General features: G+C 40.4%; 1 protein-coding gene and 1 non-coding gene across 3 annotated transcripts; one reads left to right on the top strand and one right to left on the bottom strand.

The window, feature by feature from the left end:
• Positions 1-808: 808 nt before the first annotated feature.
• On the bottom strand, positions 809-23,435 carry SLC39A6 (solute carrier family 39 member 6). Of its 2 annotated transcripts, XM_036321327.1 has the most exons (11): positions 22,766-23,435; positions 20,241-21,005; positions 18,786-18,824; positions 18,398-18,581; positions 15,948-16,117; positions 14,320-14,538; positions 6,561-6,666; positions 5,555-5,932; positions 4,366-4,446; positions 2,816-3,006; positions 809-2,033 (listed from the first exon to the last, which is right to left on the bottom strand). In XM_036321327.1, exons 2-11 carry the CDS (start codon positions 20,994-20,996, stop codon positions 1,881-1,883), a joined length of 2,277 nt encoding a protein of 758 aa, XP_036177220.1. In that variant the 5' UTR covers positions 20,997-21,005; positions 22,766-23,435; the 3' UTR covers positions 809-1,880. The 2 variants fall into 2 exon arrangements, with proteins under 2 accessions (XP_036177220.1, XP_036177221.1); XM_036321328.1 differs by lacking the exon at positions 18,786-18,824.
• LOC118663893 lies at positions 17,774-17,912 on the top strand. The gene has a single exon (XR_004970193.1). It is a non-coding gene; the product is annotated as a small nucleolar RNA SNORA21 (small nucleolar RNA).
• Positions 23,436-23,444: the final 9 nt, after the last annotated feature.

Here is a 23,444-nt window from a genome sequence, read left to right as displayed (position 1 = left end):
ACATTGATGAGAGATAAACATTGATCAGCTGCCTCCTGCACATCTCCTACTGGAGATGTGCCCGCAACCCAGGTACATGCCCCTGACCAGAATCGAACCTGGGACCTTTCAGTCCGCAGGCCGACGCTCTTTCCACTGAGCCAAACCGGTTTTGGCCGAGTGCACAAATTTTTGTGCACTGGGCCTCTAGTCCTATATAATAAAAGGGAAATATGCAAATAGATCCAACAGCAGAGCAACCACTCAAAGCATAATATGCTAATGATATGCTAAGGTTGTTCAACCACTCGCTATGATGTGCACTGACCACCAGGGGGCAGATTCTCTGACCAGTAGGTTAGCTTGCTGCTGGGGTCTGGCTGATCGGGACTGAGTGAGATGGGCCAGACATGCCCTGGAGCCCTTGCGCGGACCCACCCTGGTCTGATCATGCACCGATGGGGTCCCTCAGCCTGGCCTGCACCCTCTCGCAATCCGGAACCCCTCAGGGGATGTCAGAGAGCCAGGTTCAGCCTGATCCCGCAGGCCACTCACCTTGGGAGGGCACCGATGCAGGGCTCACGGCTGGCGAGCGCTGCTGAGGCAGCACAAGCCTCTCCCGATAGGGACTGACTGGGTGGCAGGCACAGTGGGGCTGGGATGAGTAGGAGCAGCAGGTGGGAGCTGAAGGCGGCATTGGACTGCAGGTTTTGGCCTGATCCCTGCAGGCCACCCAGAGGGGCCCTACCCATGCACGAATTCGTGCACTGGGCCTCTAGTATATTTTAAAATGCTCAAGATGGTTAAAAGAAGTATCAGACATTTAATATCAAGATGACATGGGGATTTTATTTTGTAGAAAAGCAACATCTAAAGAATTCCACAGACAGCCCTAGTATGTCTAAAGTACTATACTGTATATAAACATGTCATAATGAAAACACTGAAGCACTGAACGATACCAAAGTACTTCCTGAATCCAGAGTCAAAATAAACTCAGTATGGTTTTAACGTCCTTTTCTCAAAGTCCTAATACGCTGACATTTGGTAAACCAGGTAACTAGCCAATTACAACTTCGGGTAATACGTAACTTGGTGATGTCTAAATCTTCTGGCAATACAGAAACTTGCTCACACTCATCTGGTATATCTCCACACAAATATTTTAAAATTTAAATTTTTTGGTCAAGTGGTATAGTGTTTGTATTAATTAATTATATTTAGATGTTTCCATTATAAAGTTAAATGTACAACTAAATTAGTAAAAAGTGCTTACTATGGTTTTATGGGAACATTAATACTCTGACAAAAATGTTTACACATGTGCTCTATACTAATATTGCCTTTTTAATTTAAATCTAAATTTTCCTTCTATTTTACAAACACTTGTGTGATTTTTTTAAAAATAAATTTATGTCTTAATCCTCACATATTTTTTGCCCCTCCTTATTTCTTAACTTAAATTCAGTACAAGCTTTATTGGCATCTTAGGCTTCATGAGTATTCTTACTCCTGAACACAAGCAGTTCTATGGAGCCCTAAAATCCAGCATGGGAATTACTGTTAAATTAATTCTAGAAAAAACATTAAAGACATTTTTCTTGAAATATGCAGAACATGTCATGCCAAATCTCTTGTTTATACAATAGACTGGTAAAACCGGTAAATTGCATATATATAGATTATATTCCCCAAATAGAATAACTTAAATATTAAAATGTACCTTTAGGTTACCACCAAAACTGACCTTATAAGCATAACAAATGGCAATATTCCATACAAAAATCACAAAATCCACTTACTTTAAATGCTGAATATCACAGTAACTACTCTCATCTCCCTATGACCTATTCAAACTATAGACAGCATTTTTTTAAGCTACTCTACCATTTATACCCTAATTAGAAATTTATACGGAACACAATTTTATGTTCAAATATGGAAATAAGCAACATTATTCCAAATCCCAAAAGCATCCCAGCATTCTGTAAAAGGAAATATCCCCAGCGGCTACATCCATGGTCACTAGCATCATTGTGCAGCATCTCAGGTACCTTAGAGAAGAAGAAAAAAAAAGAGCAACTTTAAGTTTTCAAAACTACAGATTAGTTTTTATAAGCCTTTGCAGGACAGTTTATTTGTACTATATGTAGCTGGATATACTGAGTCAATTCCTTAAAACAAGATTACATACATACTGATTCTTGCTAATGTCACATAGCATTTCCTAGCAGTTTAATTAACAATGATTATTTACCATCTGTTTAGCAAGTCAAATTTATATTGGTCCCTGCTTCATGCCTCTATCTGAACAGAATATAACCTATGGCTTATCTGAGTTCAGATATATGAAAGCCTTACATTATATAAAATAAAATTTTAGTGCCCTGGCCCATGTGGCTTGGTTGGTTGAGCGTTGTCCCATGCACCAGAAGGTCTTGGGTTTGATTCCTGGTCAGGGCACATGCCCAGGTTGCGGGCTTGAGCTCCAGTAGGGGACGTGCAGGAGGCAGCTGATCAATGATTCTCTCTCATCAATGTTTCTCTCTTCCTCTCCTTTCCTCTCTCTCAAATCAATAAAAACATTTAAATCAGAATGGGGTAGATATTCCTCTGTATCCTCAGACACATTAAGCAGGATAAGAATGTGCTTGTGATCAACAATTCAAAAAGATAAACTCTAAAGGGACTGTATTTTATATTCTACCTTGTTGAGTATAGGATGACTTATCACTACTGCATTCAATCTAAAGCCTTTTTAAAAATAAGGTTTCCCTTAACAGTTTCTCTATTTTATTGCTAGTCAATACTATAATTTGACATCGTAAAAACTTACCATATCAACCAGAGCAACATACATGAATAAGCCAGCAGTAAGTGCAAATATCCACATAGAAACATTTTCAGCATAATGACCAATGAAAATTCCTGTTGCCATTCCAAGATATGCCAGCATGGCTGACAAAGCATTATAAAGAACAGCCTGCTTAACAGTCATGCCAGCCTTTAGTAAAACAGCAAAGTCACCTTTAACGAAAACAAAAAGGGGGATTAAGTAATTGAAAAATCATTTTAAAAACACATACCTAAGTCTTTGCCCTGGAAAGTTCTTAATAGTGGTTAGAGCGTCGGCCCACGGACTGGAGCAGCGGTTGCCAACCTTCCGGACCTCACGGGCCAGCAGTGGTCCGCGGACCACCATTTGGTGACTGCTGGACTGGAGGATCTCTGGTTCGATTCCCAGTCAAGGGCACAAACCTGGGTTGCAGGCTGGATCCCCGGCCCTGGTTGGGCACGTGCAGGAGGCAACCAATTGATGTGTCTCTCACATCTGTTTCTCTCTCCCCCTGCCTCCCAACTTCCCTCCTCCCTTCCACTCTCTAAAAATCAATCGAAAAAAATATCCTTGGGTGAGGATTAATCAAAACAACAAACAAACCAAACAAAAACAACAACACATACCCAAAAGACTTCACAGATTTAAGAAATTACCTAAAAATTTTTTAGAAATTATCTAATTTTTAAGAGGAAAACAACAATGTAAATCACTCTAACAGCTCTATACACTAAGATTTTTTTATCCAAAGTTTTTCTGAATGCTCCCACTTTGTTATGAGTGATACAAACCTACTATTACTATGCTCTTACACTGTCTTTAAGGAGCTTATAATTGGCCATAAACTGGAGGACCATGGAGAACACACATGAAATGATCAGCAAATGATAAAGGCAATTTATAATTAAGAGCTAAAGAGTCTAATGTTCTAGTTATACAAGGAGAAAATGAGATACATTAAGATGGGAATACTTAAGGCTTCATGGAGCATGAAGGATCCAGAACAGAACATAAACCAGATGTTGATTATAAGCACTGAGCAGTCAAGTGGGAGGCCTTCTGAGTGGCAGAACACATGCCAAAGAATGGAGTGAAAATAGTGTCACGGTGTGTGCAAATATGTGTTTATAGGGAAAAAACAAGGACATGACCAGATCCAGAATAACTTCGGGAAGGGGTTTTTCTTCAGCTCCAAAGAGATTCTCTCTGTTAAGGGAAAATGACTCATTTGATTCCCGTGGTCTAATTCATACTGTGTGTATGAAGAAATGACCACTGAGGTGTGTCAGTATGCTGGCATAAGAAAATAGTAGGGGAAGAGAATGTGAAAGGAGGCCCAGGTACCTCTTTGGCAACCCCACATAGGCAACTGTGTAATTGTACTTATAGGGTCAGAATTCTGGCTGGAAACAAACTTATATTCATTAAGAAAAGAAAGCTAGCTAGGTTAGCAGACTTAAGAGAAGGCATAAAAGTTATGAGGAAGCAAAAGCTAGTGACACTCAGACAATTTAGCCATCTGGAAAATACCATTTATATGGTTCTCTTACCTAATTCATGAGGCAACTCGTGACAAAACACAGCAACAGAAGTACTTAAACCACTCGATAAACCCTCAGTGAAAGCAGCACCTGTGTAAAAATCAACCAGAAAAAGACTGACTACATTATTTTATCGGTGTGTTTGTAAAAAAAAAAAAAAAATCTTACCAGCATACAAAATGAGGTAAAAGAAATAAACCGTATTCTGGTTGTAAATAAACAGAACTTGCCCAACTGCACTCTGTATCCTTGTAAGTAACCCTAGATAACATTCAATTAAGTTTAAATTTCCAATGGAGTGCATGCTGGTATGATTAAGAAGGGAAAGTTTCACTATGCATTATAAAAACCTGAGAAGTAATTGCTACTGCATCAAACACTTATTTAAAAATATAAAATAAACTGATTTAAAAGGTTTAGAAAAAAAAACTCATCAGTCAAGAGTACAAATTGTTTTACTGGCCTCAGAGGAATTCACTACGTAATCAGACTTATTTACATTCATTCTTTCACTGTCTCATAAAAAGAGTCTAGGACAAATAGCTCTCCTCCTTTTAAAAGCTAACATATTATACAACTGGTCATGTATAAACCATGACTGAGTATTTGAGTATTCTCTGTTGCTCAGGCTGTGCACAATACATAGAGGGGGAAGAGCACCAGGCTCCCAGGGAGCCAAGGCCTGGGCTCATCTCAAACAGCACTATCTCCTTGGGCAAGTGGTTCACCTTGCCAGGCCTCAGCTGCCTAATTTATAGCTATTTCCATGGTTCCTTTTAGCACCAAGTTACTAAAATTTGTAAGTACGTATTCTATAATCTCCTATTTGTGGTATAACAATTTAATAGCAAAAACTCTATAGTTCTTTGGATAGAGATTGGTAACTGAACTTATCAGATATAGAATCCTTTATAGCATGAAAGCAAAGCTGATAGAACAGATTCTTTACTTTAATAAATACTGTTTATATTGCAGATAAGAGAACTTAAATGAATAGGGGACAAAACTCACACATGCTCCAAACACATTGGAACCTGATCTTAAGACCTTGCAAATTAAAACAACTTTTGGTAGTTACAATATAGGTAAATGGAGAAAGCACAGCTCTTTTCATTTTATTATTTCACTGTCAAAGTAGCCAAAGAAGAAACAACATTTTGATAATCAACCAATAAGAGGCAAATATGTAGATGTGTACCAATTGCTAGGCCATCACTGAAATTGTGCAGGCCATCGCCCATTATCACCATCCATGCCAGTGTGGCAATGCCAGCATCTTTCAGCTCCTCCCGAGAGTAGCGCTGACTGTGACTGTGGGGGTGGTGGTTTTGGTGGTGGTGGTGATGAAGAATATGATGGTAGTCATGATGGTGGTGAATGAGATCATCTGACTGGCCCAGTGTATCATGGAAATGCGAGTGGCATTTATTCTTGCACCCTTTGGGTACATATTCATTATAGACTTCCTGTGGGTGTGCATGGGCTATCATGACCTCTTCTTCTTCCAAGATTGCTGGCTGCTGAGAATCAAAGTGGGAGGGCTCCTGTGAGTCTGCTCGTAAATAGCTTTCAGGTCCTGGGTATAAACAAAAAGGACACATTTCAAACATTTCCACTGACAATTAAGGTAAAAAAGATCTTAAAATGGAGCAACTCTCTCCCATATACCTGAAGGTCTAAACATTAGATTATTAGTATTATTTTTTTAATATATTTTTTATTGCTTTCAGAGAGGAAGGGAGAGGGAGAGATAGAAACATCAATGACGACAGAGAGAATCATTGATCGGCTGCCTCCTGCATACCCCCTACTAGGGATCGAGCATGCAACCCGGGCATGTGCCCTTGACCGGAATCAAACCTGGGACCCTTCAGTTGCAGGCCAACACTCTATCCACTGAGCCAAAACTAGCTAGGGCCATTCGAGTATTATTGATGAAAAAAACATTAACAGGTTTTAATGAATTTTAAAAATTAAATGGTCTCACATATTAAGAATTGATTTTAAACATTAACCTTCAATAACTACTCCTCAGATCCTCCCTTAATTTCTTCTGCCTCCTTATAAACAACCTACTCACTGACAATTAAAAAATGTATGAGTCAAAAAAAAAGAAAAGAAAAAGAGGGACATGGTTCCATCCTTCCATAGAGTCCAAAAAGAGCAAGGAGTTCTCTCCAACCCTCAGATTCATAAGGACTTACGATCATCTGCGTCTACTTTCTCCTCATTTGTTGAAAGTTGAGATTCATACTTGGACAACCGCTTCTTAATCTCCTCGTCATCATCATTTTCAGTTTTTTTCTGATTCTAACATAGCAAGGGAAAGAAATACTTTAATGGGGATTGAGCCAGTGACCCAGGCATGTGCCCTTGACCAGAATCGAACCCGGGGACCCAGCGGTCCGCAGGCCAATGCTCTATCCACTGAGCCAAACCGGCCAGGGCGGAAAGAAATACTTTAAAATAGCTGGTTTGCTTATGCGTACAACTTTAAATAGACACTTAAACAAAAGATACAGAAAAAACCTGCAGAGTTACAAACCTTCATTGGAATAAAGTCCACCTAAAAGGACAAGGCCTGTATTTAACTTGCACAGCACCCAGCAATGTATCCTAGGCACAGTAACTGTTCAAAAGGCGAAGAATCAGTGCCTCAGTAATATGAAATGTAGAAGAATCACACTCATCTTTATGAATGTCCCCGAGGTCATCTACTCTAAGTGTGGTCTTACGTAAGCAGCACAGCATCCCCTGGGAGCTTGTTTGAAATGCACAATCTCAGACCTAATGAATCAGATGGGGATTTTAACTAGATCCCCGTGACCCACATACACATTAAAATTGAGCTCTGCCTCAGGTTATCAATTTAGAACCAGTTAGAGAGCATTTTCTTCAGGCATTTAGTAATCTGCTAACCAATGCTAGGTTTTCTCCATCTCTCTTTTGTATGCTGAAAATCCGTACTTCCCATACTTTTTACATCCTAAAACTATACTGTGACACTGCTATGTATTTATTATTATAACTAAAATTCTTTTCATATAATATAACACCATTAACAAGCTTTCTCCTTTGAAACAAATCTCAGCCTTGAATTTATAATTAGGGTTTTAACCACTATGCTTGAGATACTGTTCCTATCTCTGAGCCCAAGCAAAAGGTCACTGTTTAAACCAGAGGTCGCCAACCTTTCGGACCTTACGGACCACCAGTTGGGACCGCTGGTTTAAACAATGGTACTAACTTATATAGAAGATAATATTCAAAATACTAAAAATGTCACACAAAAATTACATTTATTTGTAGTACCTTTGAATATGACTTAAACAATCACTATTATATCTAAGATTTCATTCTAGTTCTGACAGTGTATAAGATATCTGTACATTCTTAGGTTTGTGGATGAAAAAGAGGCTCTATAATAAATCTGACAAGTGCAGTGACTAAAAGTAACCTCACAGGATAATTGATCTGATCATAAATTTCTAACTGGGAAGGTTATGGTCTATAACTTCCCTTGTGAACTGTTACCTTTGCCTTAAGTAAGCCCTGTTCATTGTTTTTGTACATCTGCTAACATACCTTTGAAATGCCTCTTTTTCATTCCCTTTAGGAATGGAACCAGAACCACCTCAGGAGAGCACATAATCTTGTCAACCATCCTGTATTGAATCACAGATATTTCCTGGCCTTGCTCTTTCACTTCAAGTAATCTTCCTTACTTCCCTCCTTAATTCCAAATGCATAAAAGAAATTTCAAGCTCTCATTCTGGGAAGCATTGTTCTCAGTCTGATGAGATCCTGCTCCCAGGCATGTCCTGTTTGGCTCAAATAAATTCTGATAAACTCATAAAAATGTCCACAGTTTTGTATGTTCTTACATCAACAGGTTGTAAGAATTTTTAAAGACAAGCACACACACAAATCTTTATACCTACCCTTAACACAATACCTCAAACAGAGGGAGTATTTAAATATCTGTGAACATAAACAATTCAGGGTATTTTAAATAACTTCACTTGATGCTTCATTTCTCGTTGGGCAATGACTCTCTCTCGAGAACTTACAGATCTTAATGAATTCCTTTACTCCTTAAGTATTAAGGGCCTATAATGTTCCCTTGCTAAGCACTGGCAATACACGTAAAATAAGAAACAAAGGGTCTCTGTTCTCACAGAGCTTATCACCTACAGGGAAGGCGGAGGCTTTACACAGATAATGATTACACAATTCTTTGATTGCATTTACAAAGAAAAAACACAGAGTGCTCTGAGAGTGTATAACAGGACAATACCACGTCTCAGGACAGGCTTCCTCCAGAAAGTGATATTTGTACCAAGACCTAAAGATGAGCAGGGGTTTGCTGGGGAAGGGTGAGAGAGACAGTATTCCAGGCAGGGAGAATAGCATGTAGGAGGGCCAGGAAGGGGCCAGCCCATCTTTAACAGAAAGAAGGACAAGGTGGTTGGGGCCTAGTAGGTTAGAGACAGGGTGGCTAGAGATAAGGCTGGGCAGCTGAGGAGACCAGACAATGCAAACTGGTTATACTGTAAGAGTTGTGGCTACAAGCAATGAGAAATCACTAACGGAGGGATTTTTAAGTAGTGGGGTCCAACCTCATTAGATTTTCATTTAAACAAATCACTCTGCCTGGATTAGAAGACAAAATAATGTCAACATGTCCATTAGGAGGCAACTATTGTCACCCAGGAGGGAGATAAGGATGGCATGAACTAGAATAGCAAGGAAGATGGAGAGAAATGGAAAAATTCTAGATATATTTAATATAACTAGGTTGAACATGAGGAGGGAGATGTCATTGATGATTCTGATTTCCAGCATGAGCAATAACCTTTACTGGCAGAAAGTTTGATGTTGAACTGTTTTAACTAACTACTAGTATATCAAGTATGAAATGTAACCCTAATTTTAATAGAGATTTCAGATTGTCATAGATGGCAAATAACCTAAAACTATGATATAAAGTGGTGCAGGATGGATGTCTTAAGGAAAATCCTAGGTAAAATGTTCTGTTATGGGTCTAAAGAGCTTTAAATACCATGTAATGAATAGCTTTTTTTCTTTTTAAAGAACCAAATGAGATTAAATAAGATCTGGATGTCTTTGAAAAAAGACACTCAATCTAAAAAGGAAGAGGACAATGTTGGCAAAACTCCCATCTAGAAATTATGTTTACTTGCTGTTTTATGTTTCTTACACATTCAACAACTATTTTTTTAATAATCTTTTTTTTTTTAATATATTTTATTGATTTTTTTTTTTAAATTTTACTTGTCTTTTTTTTTTTTTTTTTTTAATATATTTTATTGATTTTATACAGAGAGGAAGGGAGAGAGATAGAGAGTCAGAAACATCGATGAGAGAGAAACATCGACCAGCCGCCTCCTGCACATCCCCCACCGGGGATGTGCCCACAACCCAGGTACATGCCCTTGACCGGAATCGAACCTGGGACCTTTCAGTCCGCAGGCCGACGCTCTATCCACTGAGCCAAACCGGTTTCGGCTTTTTAATAATCTTTTATGTGCCAGTCACTATTCTAGGAATTGGAGATGTAGCAGTGAACAAGATAAAGAGGTCCTGGCTCTTAAGAGCTTACATTCTAGTAGAAGCTATTTTAGTTTAGAACAGGGATTATCAAACTTTGACTACAATCTACAGTAATATATACATAGTAATATATATACTATACTGTAGTATTTCTTTAAAGCATATTTTTATTGATTTCAGAGAAGAAGGTAGGGACAGAAACATCAATGATGAGAGAGAATCGTTGATCAGCTCCCTCCTGCATGCCCCTCTCTGGGGATGTGCCTTGACCAAAGAACCACAACTTTCTGGCTCATAGGTTGATGCTCAACCACTGAGCCACGCCAGTCAGGCTACTGTTGTATTTAAAAACATTGATACAAGATCGATTTCACACTCATTAATAGGTTACAAGCTAGAGTTTGAAAAATACTATTCTGTATTAAATCATAGAGAATCTATCATGTTAAAGTGTCAGATTAAACAAAGGTTATCTTTAACTAAAATTTAAAAACTAAATTGAAATTATAATGCTCAGCCTGGCTGGTGTGGCTGAGTGTTGACCAGGAGGTCACAGCTCAATTCCTGGTTAGGGGGAGTTTCAGAAGCAGCCTATTGATGATTCTCTCTCATCATTGATTTTTCTCTCTCTCCCTCTCTGAAATCAATAAAAAAAATTTTTAAAAATTATGTTCAATACATTATGGAATTTGAAACAGAAAAAAGGTAAAACCAACCAATAAACCCCCAATCCTATTCCCCCCCAAAACTAAAAATGACCTTTTATTTTTTTTACTTTTTAAATATATTTTTATTGATTTCAGAGAGGAAGGGAGAGGGAAAGAGAGATAGAAATATCAATGATGAGAGAGAATCATTGGCTGGGTGCCTCTTGCACGCCCCCTACTGGGGATTGAGCCCACAAGCTGGGCATGTGCTCTTGACCGGAATTGAACCCAGGACCCTTCAGTCCGCAGGCCTACACTCTGTCCACTGAGCCAAACCGGCTTAGGGCACCTTTTATTTTTTTAAGGTAAGAAAAATTCCAGGTGGGTTTGGGGGACTGGGTGGAAAAGGTGAAGGAAGTAAGAAGTACAAATTGGCAGTTACAGAATACTCATGAGGACATAAAGTACAGCACAGGGAATGTAGTTAATAATATTGTAATAACTGTGTATGGTGCCAGGTGGGTATGATAATTATCGGGGGTAATTATATAATTATCTAACCACTATGCTGTATACCTGAAACTAACATAAAATAATACTAATATAAAATAATACTGAATGTTAACTTTAATTAAGAAAAAAAAGTGTCAAAAAGCCTGGGAAGATCACAGAAAAATGTAATAATGGTTGTATTACAGTGGTGCACTACAGGAAAATCCTATGTAATAAAACCCTAATATGCAAATCGACCAGATGGCCAGTTATATGATGTGCACTGACCACCAGGGGGCAGACACTCAACGCAGGAGCTGCCCCCTGGTGGTAAGTATGCTTTTACAGGGGGAGCGCTGCTCAGCCAGAAGCTGGGCTCACACTGGTGAGCGCAGCAGTGGTGGCAGGAGCCTCTCCTGCCTCCGCTGCAGGCAGGCAGTAAGGAGTGAGGGGCCCAGACTGTGAGAGTTATGTCTGACTGCCTGCTTAGGGAGCTGGCCTAAGCTGGCAGTCGGAGATCCCCTTAGAGGTCCCAGACTGTGAGAGGGTGCAGGCTGGGCTGAGGGACCCCCCCCACCCCCTGCCCCAGTGCACATAACTTTGTACACCAGGCCTCTAGTATTTTTCTCAAAAATTTTCCAAAAGTTTTCTAATGATCATGTTTTATTTTGATACTTTATTCTAAAAATAAATTAAAGAAATGTTTTTCAGAAAGATTAATTCCAGAGAACATAAAGAAATAGGATATTGCCTCAAACCAGTCCAAGAGCAATGGGAACACAGATGATAATTTCCTGAATTAAGAATGAATAAAATGCCCTGGCCGGTTTTTCTCAGTGGTTAGAGCACTGGCCTGCAGATCACAGGGTCAAGGTTCGATTCACGGTCAAGGGCATGAACCTTGGTTGCAGGCTTGATCCCCGGCCCAGACAGGTTGGGGCATGTGTGGGAGGCAACCAACTGATGTGTCTCTCTCAGAATGATGTTTCTCTTTCTCTTTTTCTCCTCCCCTCCCCTCTCTAAAAAAAAAAAAAAAAAAAAAATCAATGGAAAAAATATCCTTGGGTGAGGATAAAAATAAAAAAATAATGAATAAGTTATTCTTATTTCACTTCTTTCCTCTAAATTTAGGTCCAGCAAAGAGAAGATCGAAGATTTGCAATTTGAAAAAACACCCCCACCCCGCCCCCAAAAAAAGTTTAAAAGCAAACAAAACCAAAGCACAACAAAGGGGAAAATAAAAAAGATTTGCAATTTGAGATTTTTGTGAATGTAAACTCCGTAAGGGGAAATATTCCCAGTACTGAGTAGAAGGCTACTTTCCTTTCATACAAGCACTTGTTTCCCACAGTGAGTTCTATGTTCAGTGAGAATAACTCTGCTAGTTTTCAAATGTCCTTACGAGTTATAGCTGTTATTGTAACTATACAATTTAATTACCTATTGCTCAAACTATGTGATGATGGTGAGAATAGTTACTTCTATGAAAACTTAAGTTGAATGCATTTGAAAGTTAAAGACAAGTTGCTCTAAAAAAAAGGGCTATCAAATTATGTAAAGTGACTACTGTCTACAATTTAAAAAATTTCTGAAATCCAAATTCTACACTCAAACTATCCTTACAAGTATGTAACCTCTGGCTCAACTTTAGACAAACCAAAACTGAAGATTGTAGATGAAGCATCATGGCTGTAGAAAAAAAAAAATCATCACACAGAATCTAACTCAAAGATAATCTTGATCAACATCAGGAGTATACAAATGTTCTAAGTTAAATTAAAATGTCCAAGATATGTACATGTAATTTTTAAGAGTCCCCATTGGAAAAAAAAAAAAAAGTCGCCACTAGGTTAGTCTTTAGAGTGACTTGCCTGGTCACATCAGGTAAGAGGCAAATACCCACAGGCAACTCAAAGTTATTTTTACCAGAAATAAAGAGTCTACTGTTTGGTGCCGGAAGCCAACTCCAGCAGGTCATAATTGCAAGAGTTTCATCAAAAGGTTGATAGAACTTGGGGACTCAACAGGGGCTGAGTCACATATGTTGTCACCTGTTGGGAATGGCTGAGGACATTTTCCCAAACCTGAAAAGGATGATTGCTTGCTGCCAGACAGCTCAGGGCATCTTAATCTACATGTTATTGCCTCCTACTGGCCAAACACCTGAACAGCCGTAGGCAAATTCTTCCAATCTGACAATGGATTTCTGTACCTAACCCTACCCTTTGAAGTATATATCTTCACCTTGCCTTAGGACAAATTGTGTTAATAAATAGCAAGGGATACCCTGGCCGGTTTGGCTCACTGGATAGACTCGATCCTGGTCAAGGGCATGTACCTTGGTTTCGGGCACATCCCCAGTAGGGGGTGTGCAGGAGGCAGCTGGTCGATGATTCTCTTTCATTGATGTTTCTAACTCTCTATCCCTCTCCCTTCCTCTCTGTAAAAAAAAAAAAAACCAATGAAATAAAAAAAACCACAAAAAACAAAAATAAATAAATAGCAAGGGGTCCTGAGACAGAGAACTTAGTTTCTTTAGCTAAGCTCCTCTGACCCTCAAATGCCTTTCAAAATTATGTTTCATCTCTGGACTCTTTATTAAGTTACACACAGCCCTTCTCCAGATTGCTGAACCCTTCTTGATGCCGGAATAAGAACCCTGGCAGTTTGGCTTCATACTATCTTCTAGAAGAAATTTACAAAGGTCGTATCTGTGAAAGCCACGTATCCTTTCCAAAAAACTCTGAATAACTAGCTACTGGGTGAATAATTAGAAGTTAATCACATAATCATAACTACCAATGAATATTGATGATATATCCATGGTTTTTCTTAAACCACTTTACTGGGGTATGATTGAGATATAAACAGCTTTACATATTTGATGTATACTACTCAGAGAGTTTGGGGAAAGGTATATACCCATGAAACCATCAGGGCCATAACCATGAATCTTCTGATCTTCAAGGATCCACTTGTGCCGTTTGGTCATTTATATAAATGTTTATCCTTGCCTTTCTCACCCTCTCATGAGTTTGAAGGGAATTCTGAAGACAGAGAACTCCAGCATTAGAAAGATACAGACTTGCTCTCCATTAATGTCTCTCAGAGCTAAAAGTATCTCAAAAATGCTCAACACCTCTCAGACAAAGATCATATACCCAGGACAAGCTCTGCTAACAGTCTAGTTAGAATACTGCTCTAAATAAATGTTTGATGCATAGTAAGTACTTAGTATACTTTTTCTTACCTTTTTCTTCTTATCTTTAAATTGCTTGATCAACGTGAGTACATGTTCAACAAGAAACATTAAATACAAGCCTCCCAGAGCTGTTAGACCCTTCCATGTGGAATCAAAATAGGTACTTTCTTCTATGTTTTGAGAAGACAGATAACTGAACAGTGGCCCTCTCTTCATTTCCATTGCTGTTTCTTCATGGCTGTGACTATGGTGGTGACTTGCATGAGACTAAAAGCAAAACAACATGTATTTTATAAATTCACTAGTTTCACACGTCTGAAAAACTGGCTAAGATAAGGTCAAACTTGAAGTAATTCAGAATTGGGCAATTAAAAGGATACTCTGGAATGAGGGAAATTTAGGACATTAAATAACAGGGAACTGCCAGACTTAATAGTCTGTAGAGTTTACTGCTTCCACTCCTCGCTGGAAAGCTCACACCACTGTCCTCAGTGCGCTTACAAGAAGCCCAACCTGTAATGAGCCCGGCAAGTACCTGATCCAGGGGCGCTGGCCAGTGGCCTACAGGAATGCAGCAGAGACTATGTTACTTCATGTTAGGAAGTTGGGTGTGGCACGTATGTGCCACAGAGGATAGACTAGGTTTGGTGGTGGGGTTACAGGGTACACCCCATGTACATGTCACTTTGTGCAGCAGATATTCCTAAACATCTGCCATTTGATGGTCAGGGAGTTTGTCACAGCAAAACAGCTCCCTTTCACTACTGGAGAAAGCATGATGAGATATGTAGAACTCTAGGAATATCCCCCCCCCCCCCCCGCCCCCGCCTCACACTTACCTGCAAATTTCTAAGGGAAATTTAAAAAATTAGATCCAAATATTTTCTATCTGCGCACCTATCCCAAATATTTAATGGAAAAGTAAACTCACTTTACCAAACTTGCTTTACTTAAGAATTCACTCATGTTACCAAGTACAAACCTATAAATACACACATTGACTCAACTCTGAAGAAAAACCCTCAAGTTTCTTGGGTAGATAGCCACGTTTTTATTTTTGTGGCAATTACACTAATATGTAAGCAGACAATTCACACTGTTGCAGACTGTCATAATACTAGCATCTGAGTAGAATCTGTCTCCTTTTATTAACTGGACCCACCTAAATTAAATTAGTTTTTATAAAGAAAAGCAAAAAAACACACCGCACAATGTAGTAAGATCAAGCACAGCTCTGGCTGGTGTGGCTCAGTTGGTTGGAGCATTATCACATACACCAAAAGGTTGTGGGTTCGATTCCCAGACAGGGCACATATCCAGGTGGCGGGTTTGATCCCCGGTTGGGGCTTGTGCAGGAGACAGCCAATCAATGTTTCCCTTACATAGATGTTTCTCTCTCTCTCTCCCTCTCTCTCAAATCAATAATAATAATAATAATAAAAAGATCAAGCCTCAAAATGCAGCTTTTGGTTACCAAATATATTTTAAAATCAACTCCTCTAAACCAAATTTCTTGCCTTTATAAATATCAATACAAAGAATTCTAGCACACACACTTGTAATACCTTAACTAATAATAGTAATAAAAAAGAATTCTAGTACAAATAAAAAAAAAGTATGTATATTTTCAATGTTGAATAATACAATACACTAATAGGACAAATTACCATACTTACGTGTGGAAGAAGATGTAAAAAAGCATCACCACTCAATGTCCCAACAGCCAATGCCACAAGGAAACTCAGGAGAAACTTAAAAAACACCCGATTCATGAGAGGCACTAAGATAACACCCAGCAAAGACAGGAAACTGATGATGGAAATGGCTATAAAGCCACCAACCCAGGCTGTCAAACAAAAGAGCAAAGGTAAAAACATACAATTAATAAACTTTAAAAGAGAGACTTTGGAGTAGCATAAAGTAATTTATAACGTAGGCAGTCTTAAAGAAATACAAACTCAATAACCAACAAATGGGCTCGAATGAACAATTTGAGTGAACTCTCTAGGTAAAGAGCATAACCTAATGGAAAATCCTTCAGCTGGTAGTGAAAGAAGGGAAAGAAATGATAAACAAAGATGAATTCTAGCTCATTTGGGAACTGAGCTTTCAGACTCCTGTAACACCTAAATTATGAAAGAGAAGAGGAATATGTTAAAGGAGAGAGAGAAAAAAAGGGAAAAAGAAAAAAAGGAAAAGAATTATTTCCTCAGTAAACAAAGCAATTATTTCTTCATTCTAGTTTTTGAGCACTGAAATTCTAGCCAGGGGTGAGGAACTTACAGCCAAGCCTTATAAGGTCTGGCCAGGGGTGAGTTTTTGAGCACTGAAATTCTAGCCAGGGGTGAGGAACTTACAGCTGAGCCTTATAAGGTCTGGCCATGGGTGAGAAATGTCCAGTCAGACTTTATAAGGCCACCAGAGATGAGGACTGTCTCTAGAACATCCGGCCCGCAGGCTGTATAAGGCCTGTGAAATCATTTGGTCTAGCCCTGCCAAGGCTAGGAGTGAGTTAAATGAGCAAATATAACAGGCTAATTTTTTTTTCATTCTTTACTGATTAAAGTATTACATATGTCTCCTTTTCCCCCCATTGACCTCTCACTGGCCACTCCCACCCTCCACATATGCCCTCACCCCACTAGTGTCTGTGTCCATTGGTTATGCTTATATGCATGCATACAAGTCCTTTGGTTGCTCTCTTATCCCCCGCCTTCACTCTGAGGTTTGAGGGTCTGTTTAATGCTTCTCTGTCACTGGATCTATTTTTGTTTATCAGTTTATGTTGTTCAATATATTCCACAAATGAGTGAGATCATGTGATATTTATCTTTCTCCGACTGGCTAATTTCGCTTAGCATAATGCTCTCCATGTCCATACGTGCTGTTACGAAAGGTAAGTTTCTTCTTTTTTACAGCAGCATAGTATTCCATTATGTAGATGTACCACTAGCAGGCTTATATTTAAGTTGATAATTCTGTATGGCTAGCAAATGATTTATAAATATCCAAATGGCCCTGGCAGAAAATAGGTTCCCTAACCCTGCTCTACACTATAGCACAGCTTATCCTGGTTTGATTTATTAATAACAGACCAGAGCCCTGGCTGGTTTGGCTCAGTGGATAGAGTGTCAGCCTGTGGATCAAAGGGTCCTGGGTTTGATTCTAGTCAAGGGCACATACCTAGGTTGCAGGCTCAATCCCCAGTAGGGGGCGTGCAGGAGGCAGCCAATCAATGATTCCCCCTCATCATTGATGTTTCTCTTTCTCTCCCTTTCCCTTCCTCTCTGAAATCAATAAAAAGATATATTAAAAAAATAAATAAGTAACAAACCAGAATTGGGCTCCTAAAAGCAGAGATTAACTCTGACCCTTCTTCCCAAACAGGGTGACAATATAAAAAGCCCAAATTTCAGATAGCCCTTGACACTTCATGACCTCAGGCAAGTTACAACCTATGTTTTACTCATTTATCTATTTTTTTAAAAAGATAAGGTAAGTACCCCTTTTTAAAAGCACTCATTGGGCCTTTTGCTAATGACCCACGGAGCCCTCAAGAGAAAGGGCAAAGTAAAAACACCGCTTTTGGGTGAAGCAGCAGCATGCTGTGTTGTTTTGCTTCAATCGGTGGTGTGACAAGTTGTTAAAATAAAAAAAGATAAGGCAAGTTACAATCTAAGTTTTTTTAAGGGTCAGGCTAACATGCTTGCTTTTTTCATTCAAGGCAGAATGATCTCACTCATGTGGAATCTAATGAACAAAATAAACTGATGAACAAAATAGATCCAGAGACATAGAAGCATGGAACAGACTGAGGAATCTAAGAAGGAAGGAGGGGTGGTGGGGTAGGTGGGGAGAGGATAACCCGGGAATTTATATGCACAGCTCATGGACACAGACAATAGTGTGGTGGAGGCCTGGGAGGGGCGGGTGCAGGGTGGAGGGGATCAATGAGAAAAAAAAGGGGGGACATATGTAATACTTTCAATAATAAAGATAAGTTTTAAAAGAGATGTTATATTTGAAATTATGCTAAAAGTGAATAGGTTTTTGTAAATATAAAGAACACTAACAACATAAATGTATCTACTGGAAATTATTTTTACATAAAAAAACTCAATTCTACCTATTTGTAAAGAATAGGTCTTTGGAGGGATTTCAGCTTTCTTTTCACTCGTTGTATGAATCAGACACGATCTAGCATCAATTTGATTGATGATGGCTGGGCAGAGATAGTTGAACTCCATTTCATTCAGCAGAACCTGGATGCCCATGCCATGTGATGTGAGCAGCTTTGACGCATTGAAACACTAAAGAAAACAAAGCAGTGAAAAGCACCAAAAGGCATTCCCATTAGATAATCCAAAAAAGTTGTTTGATGACACAATACCCTTTCCTTACTGAAGCTGCTTCTTAATTTTAGGTTAACACTGATTAAAATCAACTTTTGTTTTAAGTACTTTGGAATTTCTCAAACTACCTGGAGGTATTATGTCATAATAGTGTTATCTCACCTCTCTGCTTACTTCTAGGTAGAAAGTTACATCAGTCGCCTAGGGAGAAAGCTGTAAGTGAAATGAGCTTGAGGATAAATGAGCATTCACAAGCCTGTTAACTCACTGCATAAACCTATTAAGGAAATGAGCTTTAATTTCGAGATGAGGGTCATTAGACATTGGCACACATGTTATTTTAGTACCAACGCTACTTGGCCTAAACAAGCCCCAAACACGTCATTCTTACAATGACCATACTTGCAAAACTTAGTTCAGTTCTGACTACACACTTGGCAAAATAATGCTCTACGAGAGAATATTAAAGCATGTACATTATTCTCACACAGAGTAAAGTTGGTAATAAAAGCAAACCTGTATTGGCAGGCAGCCGTTTCAACAATTTAATGAGATGACTAGTTTGATGAGAATCTTCTGAGTAACCTAAGCTCCTTCTATTCCCCCAGAATTGGTGGCAGCAACTGTTTCTCATCATCTGTAAAGTTATTTTAAACTCCACCAATTCTTGGTTAATAATACAAAGAACAAACTTTATTACCAGTGTCGCTAAGGGAATGACCATTAGTAGTAGTATCCCAGAATTAAAATAGTCATATGATCGCTTGCATGAAGTACTTAAGTTTTGCTTATTAACATATATCAACTAACTCCTTGTTCTTGACATCTTTCAGTCAAGGCAAACTGAGTACAGCCTTGAAGTCTAATCTAGAAAAAACACATGAAATCAGAACTTCACTGCCCAGGCATTCACTTGTCCAGTATGTCATTCTTGGCAGCAGTTCCAATGACTCCACAAATCATTACAATCCCTCTGCAAGGAGGTATTAACGTTCTTGAATTCTTCAACCCCTTTAACCATACCTTTCCCTAAAACATGGATTCTAACTCCTACATTTTCCACCTCCCATTTTCTACTTTTTATTAATAATACTCGCCTTTAAAAACTTTTTCCAAAAATAACTTTGATATCTGCTTTCTATACTTATTTTAAATTCTATAAAGTTTTAGCCCAGCTGGCATGGCTCAGTGGTTGAGCATCAACCTATGAACCAGGAGGTCATGGTTCAATTCCCAGTCAGGGCACATGCCCAGGTTGTGGCTCAATCCCCAGCGTGGGGTGTGCAGAAGGCAGCCGACCAATGATTTTCTCTCATCATTGATGTTTCTATCTCTCTCTCTTCCTTCCTTTCTAAAAGCAATAAAAATATATTTTTTAAAAAAGTTTTGAAGGCAGCACTATTCTTACTATCCTCCAAGTTTTTTTTCTTTTTTAAATCAGAAATGATTACAACATGGTAGGGACACTTTAGGCCAAGTGATTTGCTGAGAAATTCCCTTTTCAGTAACTTAACCATTTTATTTTTACTTTAAACTCCTTACAACTAGAGATAGAATGGCAATGACAGAATAGACAAGCAGGCATATTGATTAAAATAAGAACAGCCTTTATCTTACCTCCTGAGTATTTGCATTTGTGTTGCTGGAATACATAAACTCCTTTCTGGGCTCACTCACAGATTCATTTGTTTTTCTCCTAGCGGGCCGGCTCATCCGGCTCTTTTCTGTAATACTGGGTGGAGTGGAACTGCTCACATCTTTAGGGAGCTTTCCAGGTTTTGGAGTTTCTATTGTCTCCAGAAAATGAGTTCCTTCAGAGACAGCATTATATACAGTTGAGGTCACTTCACTAGCACCAACACCATCTTTGATTAAAACATTCCTTCTACTATTGGCATGTTCTGATCGGCGAGATCCTTTCCCCTGGTTGTTTCTAGTGTCTTTACTGGAACTATCAGAGTCATGGTCTGGGCAAAGAGCTTTCCGATTATTTTTACCGGAAGCAGCATGATTACGGTGAGAGTGATGCTCATGGTCGGAGTGATGCTCATGGTCGGAGTGATGCTCATGGTCAGAGTGATGCTCATGGTCATGGTGTAAATGAACTCTTTTAATCTTATCTATGCCTATATTCTGAAGTAACTTTCTGAACCCTTCAACTGACAAAGAATTATTTTCTCCATAGCGATGGAAAAGCTGCTGTAGATGATGTCGCTGGGTGGTAACTGCCAAATCAACATCAATGCCAGATTCCCAGTTTGGAATTTTCTCCGTGGTCTGAGGGAGAGCAGTCGCTGATTCTACTTCATGAAGGAGATTTGTGACTGACAGAGTGAAGGTCAGGATGAAGATTAAGGGTAAACTCCTCGCCATTGCACCTCCCTAGAGAAGACAGAGAAAAGAAATTTTGTCTTCACTTCTATAATAATTTGAATTAAAAAATCTCCTGCTAAACACTGATGTCTAAATCAAACAATCAAGGTCTACAAAACCTCATTTAGTATGGCCAGTGTAGTGTTAGGTACTGTGAAAATACACAAACAAGTGTCCTAGGCTCTACCCTCGCATTACCAAAACAAAAGAAATAACTGGAGAACTGTTGAGTGTTAAGATTCAGTAATTAGCACTATACAAGCAATAGTAACTCAGACACTGGAGAGATCCATGTGGCCACAACCATATTGGCAACTCCTTACTGTGTTGAGAACAATGATTTAAAACAAAACTTACCTCTACCATTGCCATTTCATAAAACATTATTTTAACATCAAAAGGAGTAGATACAGCAATCTCAGAATTATTCATTAAAATTTTTCTTAAACTATATACAAATCAATTTAAGGCTTCTTTCCCCAAGAGCACCCTTCAAAGTCACCCAATTACGCCTCGGGATATGTTCTTTGCGTCCTCAAGTAGATGTGTAATTAAACCACACAGATGGGATCTGATCTTTCTTTTCCTATTCAAAAATGACATCACGCCCTAGCCTGTTTGGCTCAGTGGATAAAAAGCCTCGGCCTGCGGACTCAAGGGTCCCGGGTTCGATTCTGGTCCAGGGCATGTACCTAGGTTTCGGGCACATCCCCAGTCGGGGGCATGCAGGAGGCAGCTGGTCGATGTTTCTCTCTCATCGATATTTCTAACTCTATCCCTCTCCCTTCTTCTCTGTAAAAAAAAAAAAAAATCAATAAAATATATATATATTTTTAAAAATGGCATTGTTCCAGGAAAGTACATATAGACTGACCCCATGCTTTAGATGATGGCATAATCATTAAGCTCTTTAAGTTAAACTTCATTTTATCACAGATCATCACTCATCCAGACAAGGGTGTTTGGAGATAGAAACTGAGTGAGCCTTGAAAAGCAGAATTCAGTTAAGCCGAGAAAGGTACAAGTCCATAGATGTGGATAGACTGGTATCTCAGGACCCAGTCGTCACCAAACTCTGGAGCCAGAGAGCAAGGGCCTGGGGCGACCTAGCTCTACCACTTTCTGCCGTTTCTCCTTGCACCAGGAAAAGCGGGCAGTACCCATGTCCAGGGTGACTGGGGGAACCACATGAACGGTTACACGGGAGCGCATGTTCCCAAACAATGTCTGCGGTGTTGCACAGCTGCTGATCAAGCCCGGAGCAGTGAAAATGGAAGTGCCTAGGGACCATAGGGATAGGCTCCACAAAGAACAATCTTTCGGACCTGAAGTTTTAATAGGCAAACGAGAATCAGTAAGAAATCATTCGCAGGCAAGGAGCGGGGTGGGTTGGGACAAGCACAGATGGAAGCGCTCGGGGGCAACTCCTCGCCTTTCTCCCGCGAGGATGCTGAAGGCGACCGAGGACCCCGGGCAGACCTTCCCTGCAAGTCGGCGAGTGTTGTCGGAAAAAAACATAAAGAAAGGGCCGGGAGAGAGGCCAGTGGAGAAAAAGGGAAAGAGGGCAGATCACTATTTTCAAGGGTTTTTTTTTTTTTATTGTTAATACACGCCCCTAGCTTCGAGTAGGAGATTAATAACACTGTTTCTCCAGAAAGTCCTCCGTTGGACTCCTAAGCCCATCTGGGCATCCTACACTGGGAAGTCCGACCCCCGCGGCCTGAGGGGCTCCCCTTTCTACAGCCCCCGCCCGGACCTACGGGACTCACCTCTCCGCGGCCTCGCAGTTCCACGTTCCGGCCCCGCGTGCAGGTTCAGTTCCCCACAAGCGGTCCGGAGGGCTCGGAACCGGCCCGTGCTTCTCTCTCTGTCTCGAAACCCCTACAGGGCACGGGGAAGCGGCGAACTCATCGGCCCGGACGCCCCTCGGTCGGGGGGACCACGGCACAGCCACCCAGAAGCCGCGCCCCACGCGCCCTCGCCTCCCGGGAGCAGGACAATTACTAATGCGCGCGGCGCGCGGCGCGCGGCCGGGAACCACCGCCTCTGCCGGCCTGACTGCGGGACATGCGCAGTGCGGCTCAGAACCCCGTCCCCGCCAGCGAGTCCGCGTGGCCGCCTGTTCGCCGGCGCCGCGGGGCACGTAGGGGCGGGAGGGCGCGAAGGCGCGGCCGAGCGGACCGTGAGCGCCGAGACCGACTGGGGACCCTGTCTTTCTTCGAAGCCCTCCGCGCCCCTGCGCCACTGAGGCCCGAGACTCGCTGGCCAAGGCTCCCTCCTGGGCCAATGCCGCTGCTGCTGCGAGTCCGGGCGTGAAGGGCAGCGAGACGCTCCTGACGCAGCCCCGGCTCAAGTGCCACGGTCTTTCTGGAAGGTCCTGAACCGCTCCGGCCGGGTTTCGTCCTGGGGTCCGAGGCCGCGTTTGTGCGCAGGGCCACGGTCAGCAGA

This window comes from Myotis myotis, unplaced genomic scaffold (genome assembly GCF_014108235.1).
Source record: "Myotis myotis isolate mMyoMyo1 unplaced genomic scaffold, mMyoMyo1.p scaffold_m19_p_9, whole genome shotgun sequence".
Lineage (NCBI taxonomy): Eukaryota > Metazoa > Chordata > Mammalia > Chiroptera > Vespertilionidae > Myotis > Myotis myotis.
The sequence above is the reverse complement of the archived record's forward strand: the minus strand, read 5'-3'. Positions and strand labels throughout refer to the sequence as shown.